The sequence below is a fragment of the Ictalurus furcatus genome, chromosome 14 (assembly GCF_023375685.1).
Source record: "Ictalurus furcatus strain D&B chromosome 14, Billie_1.0, whole genome shotgun sequence".
NCBI classification, from domain to species: Eukaryota; Metazoa; Chordata; class Actinopteri; order Siluriformes; family Ictaluridae; genus Ictalurus; species Ictalurus furcatus.
This window is the reverse complement of record NC_071268.1, coordinates 23,087,014-23,103,762: the sequence shown is the minus strand read 5'-3', so window position 1 is coordinate 23,103,762 and position 16,749 is coordinate 23,087,014. Positions and strand designations below refer to the sequence as shown.

General features: G+C 37.9%; 1 protein-coding gene across 1 annotated transcript; it reads right to left on the bottom strand.

The window, feature by feature from the left end:
* Positions 1-32: 32 nt before the first annotated feature.
* Positions 33-11,718, bottom strand: mrps35 (mitochondrial ribosomal protein S35). The gene is made up of 8 exons (XM_053642177.1): positions 11,296-11,718; positions 9,249-9,295; positions 8,952-9,119; positions 6,763-6,823; positions 6,496-6,635; positions 5,028-5,137; positions 2,686-2,755; positions 33-570 (listed from the first exon to the last, which is right to left on the bottom strand). Exons 1-8 carry the CDS (start codon positions 11,438-11,440, stop codon positions 301-303), a joined length of 1,011 nt encoding a protein of 336 aa, XP_053498152.1. The 5' UTR covers positions 11,441-11,718; the 3' UTR covers positions 33-300.
* Between the last annotated feature and the right edge of the window lie 5,031 nt (positions 11,719-16,749).

The following is a 16,749-nucleotide window of genomic DNA, read 5'->3' as shown; positions in this document are numbered from 1 at the left end:
AGTATTTAAAATTACAGGGGGGGAAAAAAAATTGGTCAGATACATTATATATTTCAAGGACTTGGGGTTTATTTGCTGTTAAAAGAGAAGATGGTATTTACATCATCAATAACAACCAATAATGAGACACACAATAAAGATTGAAGGTTCTCGGCAGATTGTGCCCAAACCTAAGTCCATGTGCATCGAGCATCTCAACTGCGTTCCAGTTTTCTGCTTTAATGGCAGAAAACTGGAGAAAAAAAATGGCTCTAATAAATTGAATGGCATCTTCTTTCTGATATTTAGACTTTTCATTTTTTAGATATTTAGTAGTTTCTTCACTGCCTCTTTGTACTGCTGCATGTTGTTCTCTGTCTCTCCCTCGTTCTTCAGCTTGGTCACAGAGTTTTTGTACTCCTGCACCTCAGGTCGTCCCAGCAGCTCCTCCCGCGCCGATTCCTCATCCTTCTCCTTAAGTGGATGCATGCGCAACAAGGTTTCTAGAATATTCTTCTGAGAGGGGCTGTCCTCCCACACGTACTCCTCCATGTCAGCGCGCGTCTTATCTTTCTCCCACGCCTCTGTTTTCTGAAATAGAGAAGCGGACGGGAATAGTGGGCTGGAATGGTAAAACCAGGATAACACCAGAGGCACATCACTGAATAGTGGAGTACTGATAATCCTTGCTGCGATTAGCCTGCTGAGGTAGATCTCCCAGCATTTCAGAGTAATCGTAATTGTAAAGTCAGGTGTTTGAAGATCTCGCTCATTTCTATGTTAAAATCGATCATACTCTGCATATGCAAAAGCTGCTTTGTTTGTTGCCATATGAAAGCGATTATTATAATTATTATTATTATTATGCTGTCTTTAACATCCTTGAAAAAAGGATAAAAAGACACTTACTCACTGCAACTTAACCACTGTGCTTTAGGCAACACTTACAATAATTAGATTTTATTAAGATGTTTCTAATGTGTTGACCCTCTGATTGAATTATGCCCTGAATTAACAAGGCAGCGTGATTGATTGAAGACCAGATGACGTGATTACCCTTTAACGACAGAGAATAAAGGTTTACTTAAAGAAGCCACATGCGTTCACTGTTAAAAGGCCGGAACAGTCACTAGATTACATCAGCGTCTCCTAGAAGTATTAATATATAAAGAAAATGCTCATTTCAAAATATAGGAGCTACATATACATTTTTTGGGATTACATAACATTAGGTATCTACCTATCTAGGTCAAATTAAATCTACGTTTTGTACTTAAACCAAAATCCAGTAGTAGTAGTAGTAGTATTAACTTCCATCTTTTCTTTTGCACAGAATCTTGAAAACTTTAAAAACAAAAAAGCATTTAAAACAAATCCATTATCTTTTTTCTTCCTATTAGTTTGAGTGCTGTTTAAACCAATAGCAATGCATTAGTCTGTAGCAGTATTAGTGACTAAATTAGGCCTTAGAGATATAATCACCTCTATGGTCACTAACAATCACTACCATTGTTAGCTCCTTCCCCCACTTTTGCGACTCAACGTCACTCGCTGTGCCGGGCCATTCGCTGGCACCACTGTGGCAGCCATTGTAGCCGCAAAGGCCAGTGGACACGATTACGCTTCCCAGCCAGGAAGGCTAACAATACCCGACCATGTCCTTTCTCCAATAAAGCTGTATCCTTGGAGCATAGCTAAGGCGCATGTTACAAAACACATAGGCCATGTGGTCCTGTGGGAGCACAGCATGCTGGGAAATGCACCTGACTGATTTAAGCGATTTGAAATCGGCCCTCCTGGTATTCAGGGAGGACTCGAGGAATGTAAGGGCAAGTAGCAGGGAATAAAAAAGGGTTTTGTTTTAGAAGTGAATATTAGGACATTTGTACACAGGGGAAAAAGTAGCTAAGCTGTGTGCTGGTAAAGGGTGTGGTCTTTTGGGTGCAGGAGTGAATTTACAAAATGTGAGAAGGAACAGATGTCAGAATGCGAGAAGTTCAACCGTATAATATTCATTCAGTCATTCCCCGAAAGCAGTGTCCTGTCTACTCTATCCTTACACTGTAGTCATTTTAATCCTCTAATTGTACTGTGTAAATAGGAAATATTCAATGAGTCATGTCTGAGCTGCCTGTTTGTTTAATTCATCCACTGATCTGAATAAATACTGCGTATGCTTCTTAAGATACAAACAAATCTACAACTTCCTCTTTGTTGCGGCAATCATGTATTTCTACACAGGAAAAATAAATCAATCAGTACTGTTGAAACCTACAGTACAGTGATACACGTGCACAAGTCCCTCAAGATGGAGGTGTTCATTCACCACTACAGACTGAATAGTAATCTGTCTCTTATGCATCCAAACACTCAAGCCAAAAGCACACCATCACACATGCTCTCTCTCTCCTAACTCTGGAGGGCCGCCCTGTTGAGTCCGCCATGGTGCATTGTGTAGATCATGGAAACACAACTGTCGGCAGGCCTTCAATGAAACGAGCGAGGATACAATAGAAACCCTGAAAAATTTATGTCTGGGAAGAAAGACAGACCGCAAGCTGTTAAAATCCTTCAATGTATATTCAACTCGCCAGCTACAGCTTTGATATCAGTCCAGATATCCTATGGAATAAGAGCGTTGGCATCACACGCCATACGCTAACGCTCGCGTTTCATTTATTCAAAAGGAAAAGCGAATGGACTTACCCAGGACTCGTGGTACAGAACAGTGAGCAGGTACATGGCGTAGTTATAGTTCTGCTGTCTCAGTGGACAACTGTGGAAACACAGTCACGTGACACTTTAGACAATAATAATAAAAAAAAATCCAAAAGAAAGATATGAAAATGTTTTACGATTAATAAGTTTATGTTAAGGGAGCGTATGATTTGAATAGTACAAAGGTTACGATCACCCGAAGAGAACTAACTACCTTAGTACTAACCTACATCCAGTTGTAAAATGCGCCTTAAGTCATATGTACAGTATAATTAATACATGTTGCACCATCTAGGCGTAGTGCTACGCCTAAGACTAAAGCTTAACCCCAGTCAAAGGTAGGTATAAACTGAAAAGTCCTGACTAGTTTCCAAGGTGAAAATAAAAATGTTGATACAATGGCATGTCCAATATACAGCCTACACGACCGGTGGACTTTCAGGCACGAAAAAGTAATGAGACAGCACCAATCCTGTATCCTCTGGATATATATAGAGAACTTATCAAAAGATTTTCGAAGGTCTTTCCATTTTTTCCTTCACTTCATTGACTGTCCGATTTCCTAATCCACCATTTGCCAGACGTCTGTTTTTTGTTCCTTATTAGTTATGGCGTTGTTTTGTTTACATACTAAAATATGGATATACTTCCTGTAGAGTTCAGTAATTTATCTGAGTAATTTCATTTTCGCTTCTTTGGCTCAGCAGTCATTTTTAATCTATTCGTTGGTGTCAGTGAATGTAAATTTGTAACCACAGCAACGTGAATGGCGCATCACTGTGGTAGACAAGGCGTCGCTGCGCCTGTAGTTTTAGATGGTGCAACAGGTATAAATATTTCATCACAAGACTGTAATTCAGTCTTGAATTACAGTAAGTCCGGCATAGGATTTACACCCAACTTTTTTTTTTATTTTTTTTTTTATGTCCAGCTGGTGCAACCGGCCACTGATGAGTCAGGTGATATGTCTACGGCCATGTCTAGGAGATTCCTCCAGACTGATAATGACCCAACTACCATGTTTAACCCCGGTCTCAAAAACTTCTGAAAAGCTGCTAGCTCACAGGCACCTCTGACAGGCTCAGTTAGCTCTAAAGGAGGACCTGACGAGACATTTCAACCACGCCAGCGCTCCATGGCACGTGTTTCAGCTAACATGACAGATCACATGCAGGTCAGGCTAAGCCAAATGTCTGCCACTAATACCTGTAATCATATTGCTGGCGGTCTCACCGGATGAGATTTACACCCAGATGTGCACTGCCTAAGCGCTGAATACAGATGCACCGAGGACATGCTGGTGAGAACTTATTGCATGCGCTCGCAATACACCAGGTGTTTTACTGCTAGCTTTGGAACAACTGATCCAAAGCTGCTGTGGGTCAGGTGGTAGAGCGGGTTGTCCACTAATCGTAGGGTTGGCGGTTTGATTCCCGCCCTACATGACTCCAAATGCCGAAGTGTCCTTGGGCAAGACACTGAACCCCAAGTTGCTCCCGATGGCAAGCTAGCACCTTGCATGGCAGCTCTGCTACCATTGGTGTGTGAATGAGACACAGTGTAAAGCGCTTTGGATAAAAGCGCTGTATAAGTGCGCCATTTACCATTTAATATATAGAATCTGCTCAATCTGTAGGAACAACTTGCTCCTGGGCACACCAACAAGTGTAGTTAATACAATCTGTATTGCTGTGTGAGACTCCGCCCTGTGCGAGACTCCGCCCTGTGCGCCCAAGTTGCTTTTTGGGCCTGCCAGGTGTGGTAGGTGTCTAAGTGCACCGTGTCAATCTCATGGGACAAGCCCAATGAGTGCCTCTACCCATGAAAGGCATATGTTAGTGATGAATGCTTTGTTTGCTCATTTGGCAGCGTTAGGGTCTAGTCGATATTAGACCCTAACAAACGTACTCTGACCCAAGTAATTTCTTCTGTCTTGACTTTCAACGTAGACTGCCGTTTTCAGAGAAGGGTTTTATGAGTGTCCAGTGTAAAGTCTGTTCATTAACTCGAGAGCACGATGGAAACGATGCCACTGTGATCTGGTGTAAAATGGGCTTAAGAGGAGCATTCAATAAAAGCAAGTGAAATTTGAATAATAATCTGAAGGTTTGAATTATTATTTTAAAATATTCCATAAATCAATTTAATGTGCCTAGATCTGCATTGTAAATAAGGACTGGTAAAAATCTCGTGATTCTCACATCCACATCTCAGGCGACTCCACATGTTATCGCAACTCCAAGCTTGAGACCCTGTGCCTTACAGAGACTGCTGCTGATATATTTATTTTATTTTTTTTAAAGGTGAGAATGTACAGTAGTGTAGGCTACCTGTCAGTGGTAATGGTGAGTACGTCTGTTTCTTTGCTGTAGCGCTCTCCACTCAGTTTGATCATTTTCTTCCTGGCATGATCATCTAGATTTAAAGTGGACAGCTTTACCTGAGGCAGTAAATAAACATTAAAAAGACATTATTATTCTGTTTTTCACTGCAAGTTAGAGTACATGTTGAATGCATTTACTGTATGAATGTATGGAATAAAAAAAAACTTAAGCAAAGTTGAAATATTGCACACTGTCAATATATATTTATCAATTTTTTTTTACTCTGATTCAACCAGATTTACAAGACAAATGTATCAGTGCACTCTATGAAAAGATGATATTCAAGAGTAATACAAAAAACAAACAAACAAACAAAAAAACCCCCACCCACATTCTATTGTAATACTACCATTAAAAAGACCACAATATTGACTGCACACTAACACACGCCAGACTCCGCGGTCTTTTCTCATCTAAACTTTCTTTTCTCTGCCATTTTGGTCAAGAAATCATTGGGTTCAATTCAGCTCAGCTCTTTATAGAAAGCAGAAGCTAACCAGCTTTTCAAATTTCATATTTGCTTCACAGTTATTGAGCTTTCTTTCTATTGCGCTGTTTGATTGACGCGCATGCGTGGACTCACGCTCATTCAGTGAAGTTTAACGGAGACTCACTCGCTCTCAAGACGAAACTTTATGTAAAATGGAAATACTGGTGTGAATTTCTAACATTTACAGATATTATATAAAGGTAAAAATGTCATTTCTGCGCTGAAGAAAACACGTCTGGAACACATTAAAAATCACACGCGTCTGTCGCAGCGTCTGACACGACGAGCCACGTTAATACACTTACCAGTTTGTTTGAAGCGCTTAATACAAAACATGCTCATGCATAAAAGATATTTGTTTTGCCATACTAAAAAACTAGCTTTTTTTAAAAAATTTGTTTTAAACCAGTGTTTTTTTTCTTAACTATGTAAATTTTGTACGTTCAGAAATGATTTTCTAAAGATTTATTGTCTTCAGCATTATATATTTTAGACCTAAATGTTACAAAAACAACCCAAAAAACCCTTTACACATTGGAAGATTATTATTATTAGTAGTAGTATTTTTTCAGGCATACCTGAAATAATATTTTTGCTTTTTTTTTTTTTTTTAAACACGTGGACAATCCATTTAATTTTTAATACAAAAGATTTTTAGACAGAATGAAAATTCATATATTATGTGATTTTAAGAAAAAAAAAAAATCAGAAAATCTAAAGAATCTGGATGTTTTAAATAATTTATGCATGAAAGGGTTAAGGGTTAACATTAAGCAGCAAACTGACAGAGAAACAAACTCTAAATTAAAAGAGCAGTTAAATGTAAACCCAGTTGCTCAGATATGATTAAACATTACTGTGACTTTACAAGCAAAGAACTTTCAAAAGACAGGAAAGACATTTGAACATTTAGACAAGACTCACCGTGAGTGTGACAATTCGAGCGTCTGGGTTTCTGAGCGAAGGTCCAGCAGATACATAGTCCTTAGTCTGTATCTGAACGGGGAAATGCTCCTTACACTTAGCATCAGAGTCCAGAGCGGCAGGCCACTCAGTGCAGAACGCTGCAGCAGAGAGACGCAAAGAAAACACAACCTCAGTGTTCCCGCAGAACAATAACAATAAAGCAGTAGTGAAGAAATATGCTCATCGCTACCGATAAAATGACGGACAGACTTATAAAAGACGTACGTTTGAGGGCCTCGCAGTGTTTCTTGATGGCAGCTGGGGTTAAGTGCAAGAAGTTCGGAACCTGCAAGATAGTGACATGATGTTGATTCTCAAAAAGTAAAAAGGTACCCAGTTTAAACGCACAAAGACTGAGCACTGCTACTTTACATGAATCATATTTGATTTAGAACTACATGATTTTTGTGCCGTGTTGAGCTAAATTGCAGCCTTATGTTACTTTACTACTTACTTCCGGGTTCTAAATCACTTGACAAGTTGAAAAGATAGTGGACAGTTTGGATTTTTATATATTTTCTCTACAGAAAAAAGATGAGTCAAAGACAAGCGTCAATGCGGTATACTAAAAGAGTATATAATAAGCCCTGCCCACTGCATACAGACTCTAAAATGTGGTTTTTTTTTGGAAGAAAAACTACATTTAGGCTTTAGTGATTTACAGACTAGCAAACTTTGATTTTAACTACCCCAACAGATTAACTAGCTAACCAAGACTCTCAAGAGTGTCAGTTACTGTTCAAATCAAACATCAGAGTGGGGAAAAATATGATCTCACTTGGACTTGGACTATGGCATGGTTTTTGGTGCTACTGGATTGGCTACAACAGCAGAAGACAAGGGAAGTGTAACCAAGTAACAGGGAAGAAATGATACACGTGACTATTTTTCATCTGGTGAGTTTCTTATAAACTGAACAGATGTTGGGTTTTTTATTTGGTGATGGTGTACCAGATAACCAGCACTTTGGACGGCTGTGGCTCAGGTGGTAGAGCGGGTTGTCCCGTAGGGCTGGTGGTTCGATTCCAGGCCCACGTGATTCCACATGCCGAAGTGTCCTTGGACAAGACACTGAACCCGAAGTTGCTCCCGATGGCAAGCTAGCGCATTGCATGGCAGCTCTGCTACCATTGGTGTGTGTGTGTGAGTGTGAATGGGTGAATAAGACACAGTGTAAAGCGCTTTGTAGAACTGCTAAGGTTAAAAAAAATTTTAAAAGCACAATATAAGTGCAGACCATTTACCAGCACTTACTAAAATGACAATTGTTCAGTGGCACAAAGCACTGTTCCGGGAGTTTTAATGACAGAAATTAGAATGGATTTGTTAGATTTAACTGAACTGCTTAGTAAACAGTACAATGGTTCGTGGCATCGTTTATCAACGATGTATCAATGTATTCATGCGAAGTCAAACTTTAAACAGCCAGTAACTACGGAAGCCCTAAGAGGCCATGCATTACTATTTTTTCCTTTCTTGTTTTCTCGTGATCTCGACATAACATAAGGTGTTTTCTCACTACGTCATTTTATCACCAGAAAGTCTCACACCTTGTGAATGGGACTGGTGTAGCATGCACATTGCCGTCTTCGCAATCATAAATTTTTATAACTGCCTGATGTACTGGCACCCTGTCCAGGGTGTACCCCACCTTGTACCCGATGCTCCCTGGGATAGGCTCCAGGTTCCCCGTGACCCTGAAGGAAGGATAATCGGTATAGAAAATGGATGGATGGATGGAACTGCCTGATGCACAGCTGGACTTTATCTCGTTGTAGAACGGACAACCTCATTTTCCAGTGTCGGATAGGCTATTTCAGCCTGAGTGAGTCCCTGATCAAAGTAAAAACGAACGTGTTCGTCCATGATGCTGTGGGATTGTGTTAAGGTTATGCTGCCTCCAGAACATTAAAAAGAACATTTTAAGTTGAGCACACAGAAGAGTCGTAATCATGAGAAAACAACTGTTTGTTATGTGGAGATCACCAGAAAATTAAGTCATGATCATGAAAGAAAAAACAAAAAAACAACTTATGTCAAGATCATGAGAAAATTTAGAAAATAATAATAATAATAATAATAATAATAATAATAATGCATGGCGTCTTAGAGCTTAAGTAACACTTCACTTCTTTCACTCACGTCGTGTTCTGCTTGCACATATGCTTTGGCAGAAACACAGACCGTCATCTTCCTATAAAATTTTGGTCCTCACAAAAGAAAAACACTTCTTTTTCTTCCATTTCATTATTTTGAGAGAACATTAATCTTTTCTCACTTGTGCACAAGAAAATAATGAGATTAAAACACTCCTGCATATGAGCTGACAGTCTAAATTTTAACCACCATTTACAAAGCCAGGACAACAACATGAAGCGGAAGCTCGTCACAGCTATTACGGCAGCGACTCTCACCTTTATAAGTTCAAGATTTCCCTTTTTCTCAGGAGGCACCCCTCTTTTTACTGGGTAGCCCATTCGCACTGGTAGTGGCACAGCGTCAGGTTTAAAAGACTTAGCAGTGGGATAAACAGCAGTCCAGTCCTGATCCACCACCATCCGCTCTGACCGTGGTTCTCCAGCCTGCATATCACAGAGAAAAAAAAATCCTCTAGCAATAGCAATATCTGTAAATACCTGTAATTTTGAAGCCCTAAATGGAACGCTGTAAGAGGCAGATTATAGAGAATTAAGCAATAAATCAGCACTTGCCACCCGTCTCGGTTTCCTCAGACCCCGACTGCCCCTCTCTAATAAACCTGAAAAGGAAATAATGACAGCCGTGAAAATGATTTAAGGGTTAAAGTGTCATTAAAGGTTATCGTTACTAATAAGACAGTAATAATAGATAAATGAATAAGCAAAATAAATAAATAAATAAATAAGAGAAGGGAAGGTGACTTTGAGGTAGTTACAACAAGTATGACATGGAATGAATGATCTTATTGCATGAATTAAAAGATGTTACAGGGGACCATCTCTTTAAACATTTCGGCCTCTGAAGCCATAGCGCATATGTGATTTGTTCCATCTCGTACAGCTTCAACAATCTTTGGATCCAAACATTGTATGATGGTGGGTCTGGTTTTAACCATCTGAATGTGATACAATTAATAGCGGCTGCTATTGAGATTTGTAGCAGATATATTTTAGCTCTACGCTCAAAGCCTTTTGGACACACGCCAAGAAGAACTACTTTGGAATCTTTGGGAATCTCATGGTGGAAGATTTTTTTAAGAGCATCAAATAGATCCTTCTGTTCATTTGGGCATGACCACAGAATATGGGTGTGATTACTGTACCACTATTTTAGAGCCTTGTAGTAATTTAATACAGCAGTGATTCCCCAACCCTGGTCCTGTACCCCCTGCACCTTTCAGTGTTTTTCTTGCTGATCCAACTTATCAGCTAATTACTGAGTTTAAGTAGGTGTGTGTGCAGGACCGGGGGGTACACCATGACCTGATATGTGTTAGCCAAAAAGCTTGTTCCCTTTGTTAGGGTTTGTGAACAAGTTAAAAATATCAGTATGAGCAGAATAACTGGTCCATATGGACAGGACAACAATAGAAAAGTTTTTCTGTTTCTGTCACTATGGTTATGGATGTTCAGCTAGGGTGAGATGAGCGCTGACTCCAGTGCTGTCCCGAACGGTTCGGTAAGACCTACGGTCCTCCTCCAATTCAAAACTTGGTGACAGAGACAAAGTGAATATGTCTCTTAAAAGTTTTTTTTTTTTTTTTTTTTTTTTTTTTTTTAAAAAACGGGCATTTGGGACACAGCATCTGTTTAATACAGCACACCATTCTTGGTCCTGGAGTACAGATTGTATTGAACATGTTAGAGTTTTCCTTGCTTTAACACTAAACCTCTTCAATTCAGGAATCAATGTTGATTAGCTGATTGGATGAAGCAGATGTGTTATAGTGTAGTATAGTACGGTATGGTGTAGTGTGGTATAGTATGGTGTAGTGTAGTATGGTATGGTGTAGTGTAGTGTAGCATAGTATGGTGTAGTATATTATGGTGTGGTATAGTATGGTGTAGTGTGGTATGGTGTAGTATAGTATGGTGTGGTGTAGTGTAGTATGGTATAGTATAGTATGAAGTGGTGTCGTATGAGATGGTGTAATGTAATATGGGATGATATAGTATGGTGATGTATAGTATGGTGAGGTATAGTATAGTGTGGTGTAGTGAAGTATAGTATGGTGAAGTGTAGTATAGTGAGGTATAGTATATATGGTGTAGTATGGTGTAGTCTAGATTGGGATGGTGTAGTCTAGTATATATGGTATAGTATATTATGATAGGGCATGCCAAGGTATAGTACTCTATAGTGCAATAGCAGAATGTAGTATGGTATGCCATGGTATAGTATAGAATAGTTCAGCACAGTATAGAGTAATATAGTATGTAATCTACCAACCTGCACCATGAATCTTCCCTATTTAATTCAGACTAAGCCTACAGTTTGTAATAGATACTGGGTTTCAACATTTTGCATTCTCACATGTACACTTCTGAGCTAAACTGTGTTCTTGTGTGCATGTAAACTCACTCACTCTGTGGGTGTTACAAATGGGAAAGCCATCCCTAACTATTATTATCTATACTGTGTCTAATGCATCTTATCTGAGCGCTGCATACATTAGTACTTAACAGTATACTAAAACAGTACCATCACTGATACTGTACTATTTCTTAAATCCAATCTAGAGATCAGACATCACACCGTTAATAAGGATCAAACCCTCACCTTGCCTCTCAGCGCCATTGCTCGTCGGCAGTCCGATGGAGTATGCGACTCTTTGGTTAAGTGCAATAAATGTGTAAAATCCGTTATTTTTGCAGTTTAACCTAACTAAGGGCGACAACACGGGGCTGAGCGCGGAAGCCGCCATGATGCCTGTGTCCGGGAATGTCACGTTACGTTAGAGGGCGTGCAGATGCACTGAGCTTCAAATCATTTCCGCACCGTGTCCTTCGGCGTAAATGCGATATAGAACAGCGCCTTGCACAGGCTCGTAGTGAAGGAGCGTGGCAGCGTACGGTGGCCCAGACGGCACATATCCGCACCTGTATTTAAATAAATAAATAAATAAATAAATAAATAAATAAATAGATAAATAAATAAATAAATAAATAAATAAATAAATGGTTGTTGCTCACTCCGTCCATGCTACAGAACGTGTACTGTAGGCTACAAAAGGACTAAGAGGACTAACATGACTTACACCTAGAAACCTTAAACCTTAATTTCATTTAATGCAAATCACACACACACACACACACACACATATATATATATATATATATATGTGTGTGTGTGATTTGCATATATATATATATATATATATATATATATATATATATATATATAGTTTCACTCTGCCCATGTTTGACATTTTTGCGTACATTGTTTTGAATGTCCATGGAATAAAATAAAATATCCGATGCCAAGAGTGCAAGAGTGTACCTTCTGCCATGTACTGAAGCACTGTGATAACATGAAGTTAAAAATGACCTTATATAGCTATGAGAATTGTTTTGACTCAGGTCAGCGGTCATCTGCTGCTATTGTCCAGCATGTTCGACACCGTACACAACAGCATTTCACCTCGCGTATTCACTGAGAGTAGGATAATGGTTGAGAGGCAGAAATTTGGCGAGTAGTTGCTGCAAGGCTTTTATAATCAATCAGTTGACATGCGAGAAGGCAGGAATTACAGAGAGGGATTTAAAGCAATGTGAACATGTGCACACTGCTGCAGTATTAGACCATAAGCACATCATAATGAAACTAAAGCCGAATCCTGGATATTTTCTCATTTTTCGAAATCCCTGCCGGATGCTTTTTTAAGGTCTGAAATAGAGGACATGTCCGGGAAAAAGAGGACATAGGGTCACCCTAACAAAAGCATTTCAGAGAATAATTTGTGTTCATTTCTACCAAATTAACTTTGCACAAAATGTGTTTGTGCATGCACCAGGAGGATGCTCACATGAGTCACAACTGGCAAGAGAGAACCAGAACTATAATCAAGCAGCTGTCTATATTGTGTTATGTCAAAAGATTCATTTCTTTGGTTTTAAATGGAAAAAAAAAATGTAATCCTGATAGTATTCCCATTTTTTTTTTTTTTTTTTTTACAAAATGTACCTGTATTCTGATTACTTTGTTTTTTGATGTAACTGTAACGGATTACAGTTACTAGTTTTTTGTATCCTGATATCATAACGCCGTTACATGCATTCCATTACTCCCCAAGCCAGAGTATGGTATAGTATAGTATAGTATAGTACAGTACAGTATAGTATAGTATAGTATAGTATAGAACTATATAATATAGCACAGTATAGTATAGCATAGTATAGTATAGTATAGTATAGTATAGTATAGTATAGTACAGTATAGAACTATATAGTATAGCATAGTATAGTATAGCATAGTATAGTATAGTACAGTACAGTATAGCATAGTATAGTACAGTATAGAACTATATAGTATAGCATAGTATAGTACAGTACAGTATAGTATAGTACAGTATAGAACTATATAGTATAGCATAGTATAGTATAGCATAGTATAGTATAGTATAGTATAGTACAGTACAGTATAGAACTGTATAGTATAGCATAGTATAGTACAGTATAGAACTGTATAGTATAGCATAGTATAGTATAGTATAGTACAGTATAGAACTATATTGTATAGTATAGCATAGTATAGAACTATATAGTATAGCATAGTATAGCATAGTATAGTATAGCATAGTATAGTATAGTATAGTGCAGTATAGAACTGTATAGTATAGCATAGTATAGTATAGTGAGGTATGGTGTGGCATAGTGTATTATGGTATGGTATGGTGTATTATTGTGTAGTGTAGTATGGTGTGGTATGCCTTGGTATAGTACAGTACAGTACAGTGTAACATAGTATAGTATAGTATAGTTCAGTATAGCATAGTATGGCATGGTATGCCATAGTATAGTACAGTATAGTATAGCAGAGTGTAGTATAGTATAGCACAGTATGATATGGTATACTCTCTCTCTCTCTCTCTCTCTCTCTCTCTCTCTCTCTCTCTCTCCACGTGCTCCAGCATCACTGCTCAGAGTCACACGGTGTTCTCTCTCCACGGTATTTGGACCTCCTTTGGGCTTTATAACGGTAATTATACCTTTTGTTTGTATTATACCTTTTAATAGTACAGAGTAACGTGGCTTTAGTAAAATTATGAAATTAAGATTTTTAACACCATCTAAAGAATCAGAACTAATTGACTAATTGCGCATGTTCGCTTTTGTTGGTACGAACACAGGTAGACATTTCACCACTCTTTTATAGGCGTACCTTTCTTGCCAAGACGATTATCTCTGCAAAAACAATATTTCATGTTTCACTGACATTATTAATTGTATTACCTTTGCCACAATTTGTTAAATTTAATTTTACATATGTCAATAAGTGTAAATCAAGTCTTTCATATATATATATATATATATATATATATATATATATATATATATATATATATATATATATATATATATATATATATATATCTCAGTATTGTATCCTTGCTAATGGATGTAAGATAAATATGTTAATGCCCACTGACTTCATACAATTGCCAACCTCTTTAAAATCCTCTTTCATACCCTTTAAACAGCTTTTGGATCCTCTTAGTTGCAATATCCCACCCTCCCTTTCATTCTTGAGATATTGTAACACTGCCAGATGTCATACATTGACGTCCTCAGATCCAGTCTTGCATCCTAGAGGATCCTGAAAACACTGTGAGTTCTTGCTTTTTGTTCTTATCAAATTATTATTTCTTTCTGTTGCCTTTCCTATTATGTCATTATACACCCACATTTCATTTTTTATGTCTTTGGGATTTCATCTGTCAATAAATTGTCACACATGTTACTGTTTTTTCCACCCAGAAAGTATATGTTACTGTACTCAGGTGTGTTTTAAATACAGTTTTAGTTTTTTGTAGTCATCATGTAACTAGTGATATGCAGTCTATGGCATTCTATCAGTATGTTTATGGGTCTTAAACAGAAAATAACAGCTGTGTATTAGTAATGAATAATCATCAAGCTTAATGCGCAATCCCTAGAAAATCTGAACACTCAATTCTACAAACTCTAACCCACTTTCAGCTAGCTTTAATGGTGAAGACTAGCATTTTAATTTCCTGTAAGGTTGTAATCCTTAAGTATTTGTTTTTATTTAGTCGAACCAACTGAACAATTCTAGTGAGTTTGCTGTATTCTGTGGCTGCTCTCCTGGGACACAATTTATATTAAAAATAACATAAGGTGAAGTTTTATTTTGTGTTGTGGGTGTGTCGAGTTAGGGATAGCATAAAGGTTTTAAAATAACATTAATGGTCATTTCAATACACTGTGGATGTTGTTTGTTTCGTGGAGATAACTGTCATGGCAAGAATAGAAAGGCTATAAAATTCTAAAAACAAAGTAGGAGCACCTACCGTCTGTACGACGGCGTCACACTTTAATTTGTTTCATCACACCAACTTTAAGTTGATGTGAAATGCACTCGACAGAACGATCTGTGTTCATCCATGAACTCAGTTAGGACATCTGTTACGTCTTGAACCTTTTCAAATCCACCTGTTCTGGGTTTCTGCGTCTCTGGTTCACCTAGTTGTCTAAGTGAATTTGGAGGACTGAGAAACTCAATCCAGATGAGGACAGTAGATGTTTGGTGGAGTCTGTCAACACATCTGCTGTCCTGCTTGACAGGGGCATGAGTGGACACAAGGCTCCTGTTTCCATCCTCTTAAACTACAAAGACTGGTTTCCAGAGGCCAAATGTCCAGCCGCTGTTCATCATGCAAAGATTGATGGTTGCCTTGAGGAAAAGACTGACCTTGTAAATTAGGTTGCTTGACTCGCATTTCCTTTTTTTGTTTCTAGACTGACTGCTGTGGTCTGTTAAATAGATAAGAAATAGCCATTAGATAAGTGCCAGGAAAAAAAAATCAGGGCAGACAATACTTTTCTATGATGCCTAACAAGCACCACTTTGGTTTACTTTAAAAAAAAAAAAAATAAAATAAAAAAAAAAAAAAAATATATATATATATATATATATATATATATATATATATATATATATATTGTTGCAAATATTACATCTCTGTTCATGACAGATTTATATAGTATTACTGACTCTAACTATTTCACACGTTCTTAATTCTGTTACAAATGCAGAGCACCTGAGGGGATCTCACTTCGACTGACAAGTCATATGAACACCTCAGATATTTTATCTCCATGTGATGTGTGGTCCAGTAACCACTGTTAATCATGCTCATGCAATATGCAGAACAGAATGTCACTATATGCGATTTCATGCTCCTTGGTTAAATGACCTGCTATCTAGATTCATTTTCCAGTTTCATTATATTAATAAGTAATATAATAAGTAGCAAAAGCCTGAAGTTTATACTCAAAGATTGTTAAATTGACATCAGATAAAAGTGCTTGTTCACCTTACTTAAAAAAAAACCCAAACACCCCAGCAAAGTTGACTACATGGTTGCAATGTTTATTTACAACAGCTAAATACAGTGGATATAAAAGTCTACACACCCCTGTTAAAATGGCAGGTTTTTGTGATGAAAAAAAAAAATGAAACCAAGATATGTCATGTCAGAACTTTTTCCACCCGCAACACGAAAAACAATCAGAAACAATGACCTGGTTGCATAAGTGTGCGCACCCTTTTATAATTGAGGGTGTGGCAGTGTCCAGAATGAACCAATGACATTCAATCTCATCTTCAAAAGTAATTATCATACAAATGCAACTAAATCACCCCAAACCACGTGGCAAAATGTGTCTGATGAAACCAATTCCAAAATATATAATAAGTCCATAATCCAAAAGGTTTGTTTGGTGCAAAAAAGCACATCGCAGAAGAACACCATACCCACGGTGAAACATGGTGGTGGCAGCATCTGGCTTCTTCAGCTAGAACTGGGGTTTTTATCAAGCTGCAGGGAATCATGAATAATTAATAGTATCTGCCGATGTTAGTGCAAAACATTCAAGTGTCTGCTAGTAAGCTTAAGATGAAAAGGAATTTCACCTTTCAGCATGACAATGACCCAAAGCATACATCCAAATCAACAAAGGAACGGCTTAACCAAAAGAACCTCTCATTTTA

What these genes read in the sequence shown, in the direction of transcription:
- mrps35 (XM_053642177.1), bottom strand. Translation starts at nt 11,440, where the DNA reads ATGGCGGCTTCCGCGCTCAGCCCCGTGTTGTCGCCCTTAGTTAGGTTA. An exon ending in CAATGGCGCTGAGAGGCAAG is followed by an intron (nt 9,296 to 11,295) that starts GTGAGGGTTTGA and finishes TTTCCTTTTCAG; the next exon opens with GTTTATTAGAGAGGGGCAGT. An exon ending in ACACTGCGAGGCCCTCAAAC is followed by an intron (nt 6,636 to 6,762) that starts GTACGTCTTTTA and finishes TCTCTGCTGCAG; the next exon opens with CGTTCTGCACTGAGTGGCCT.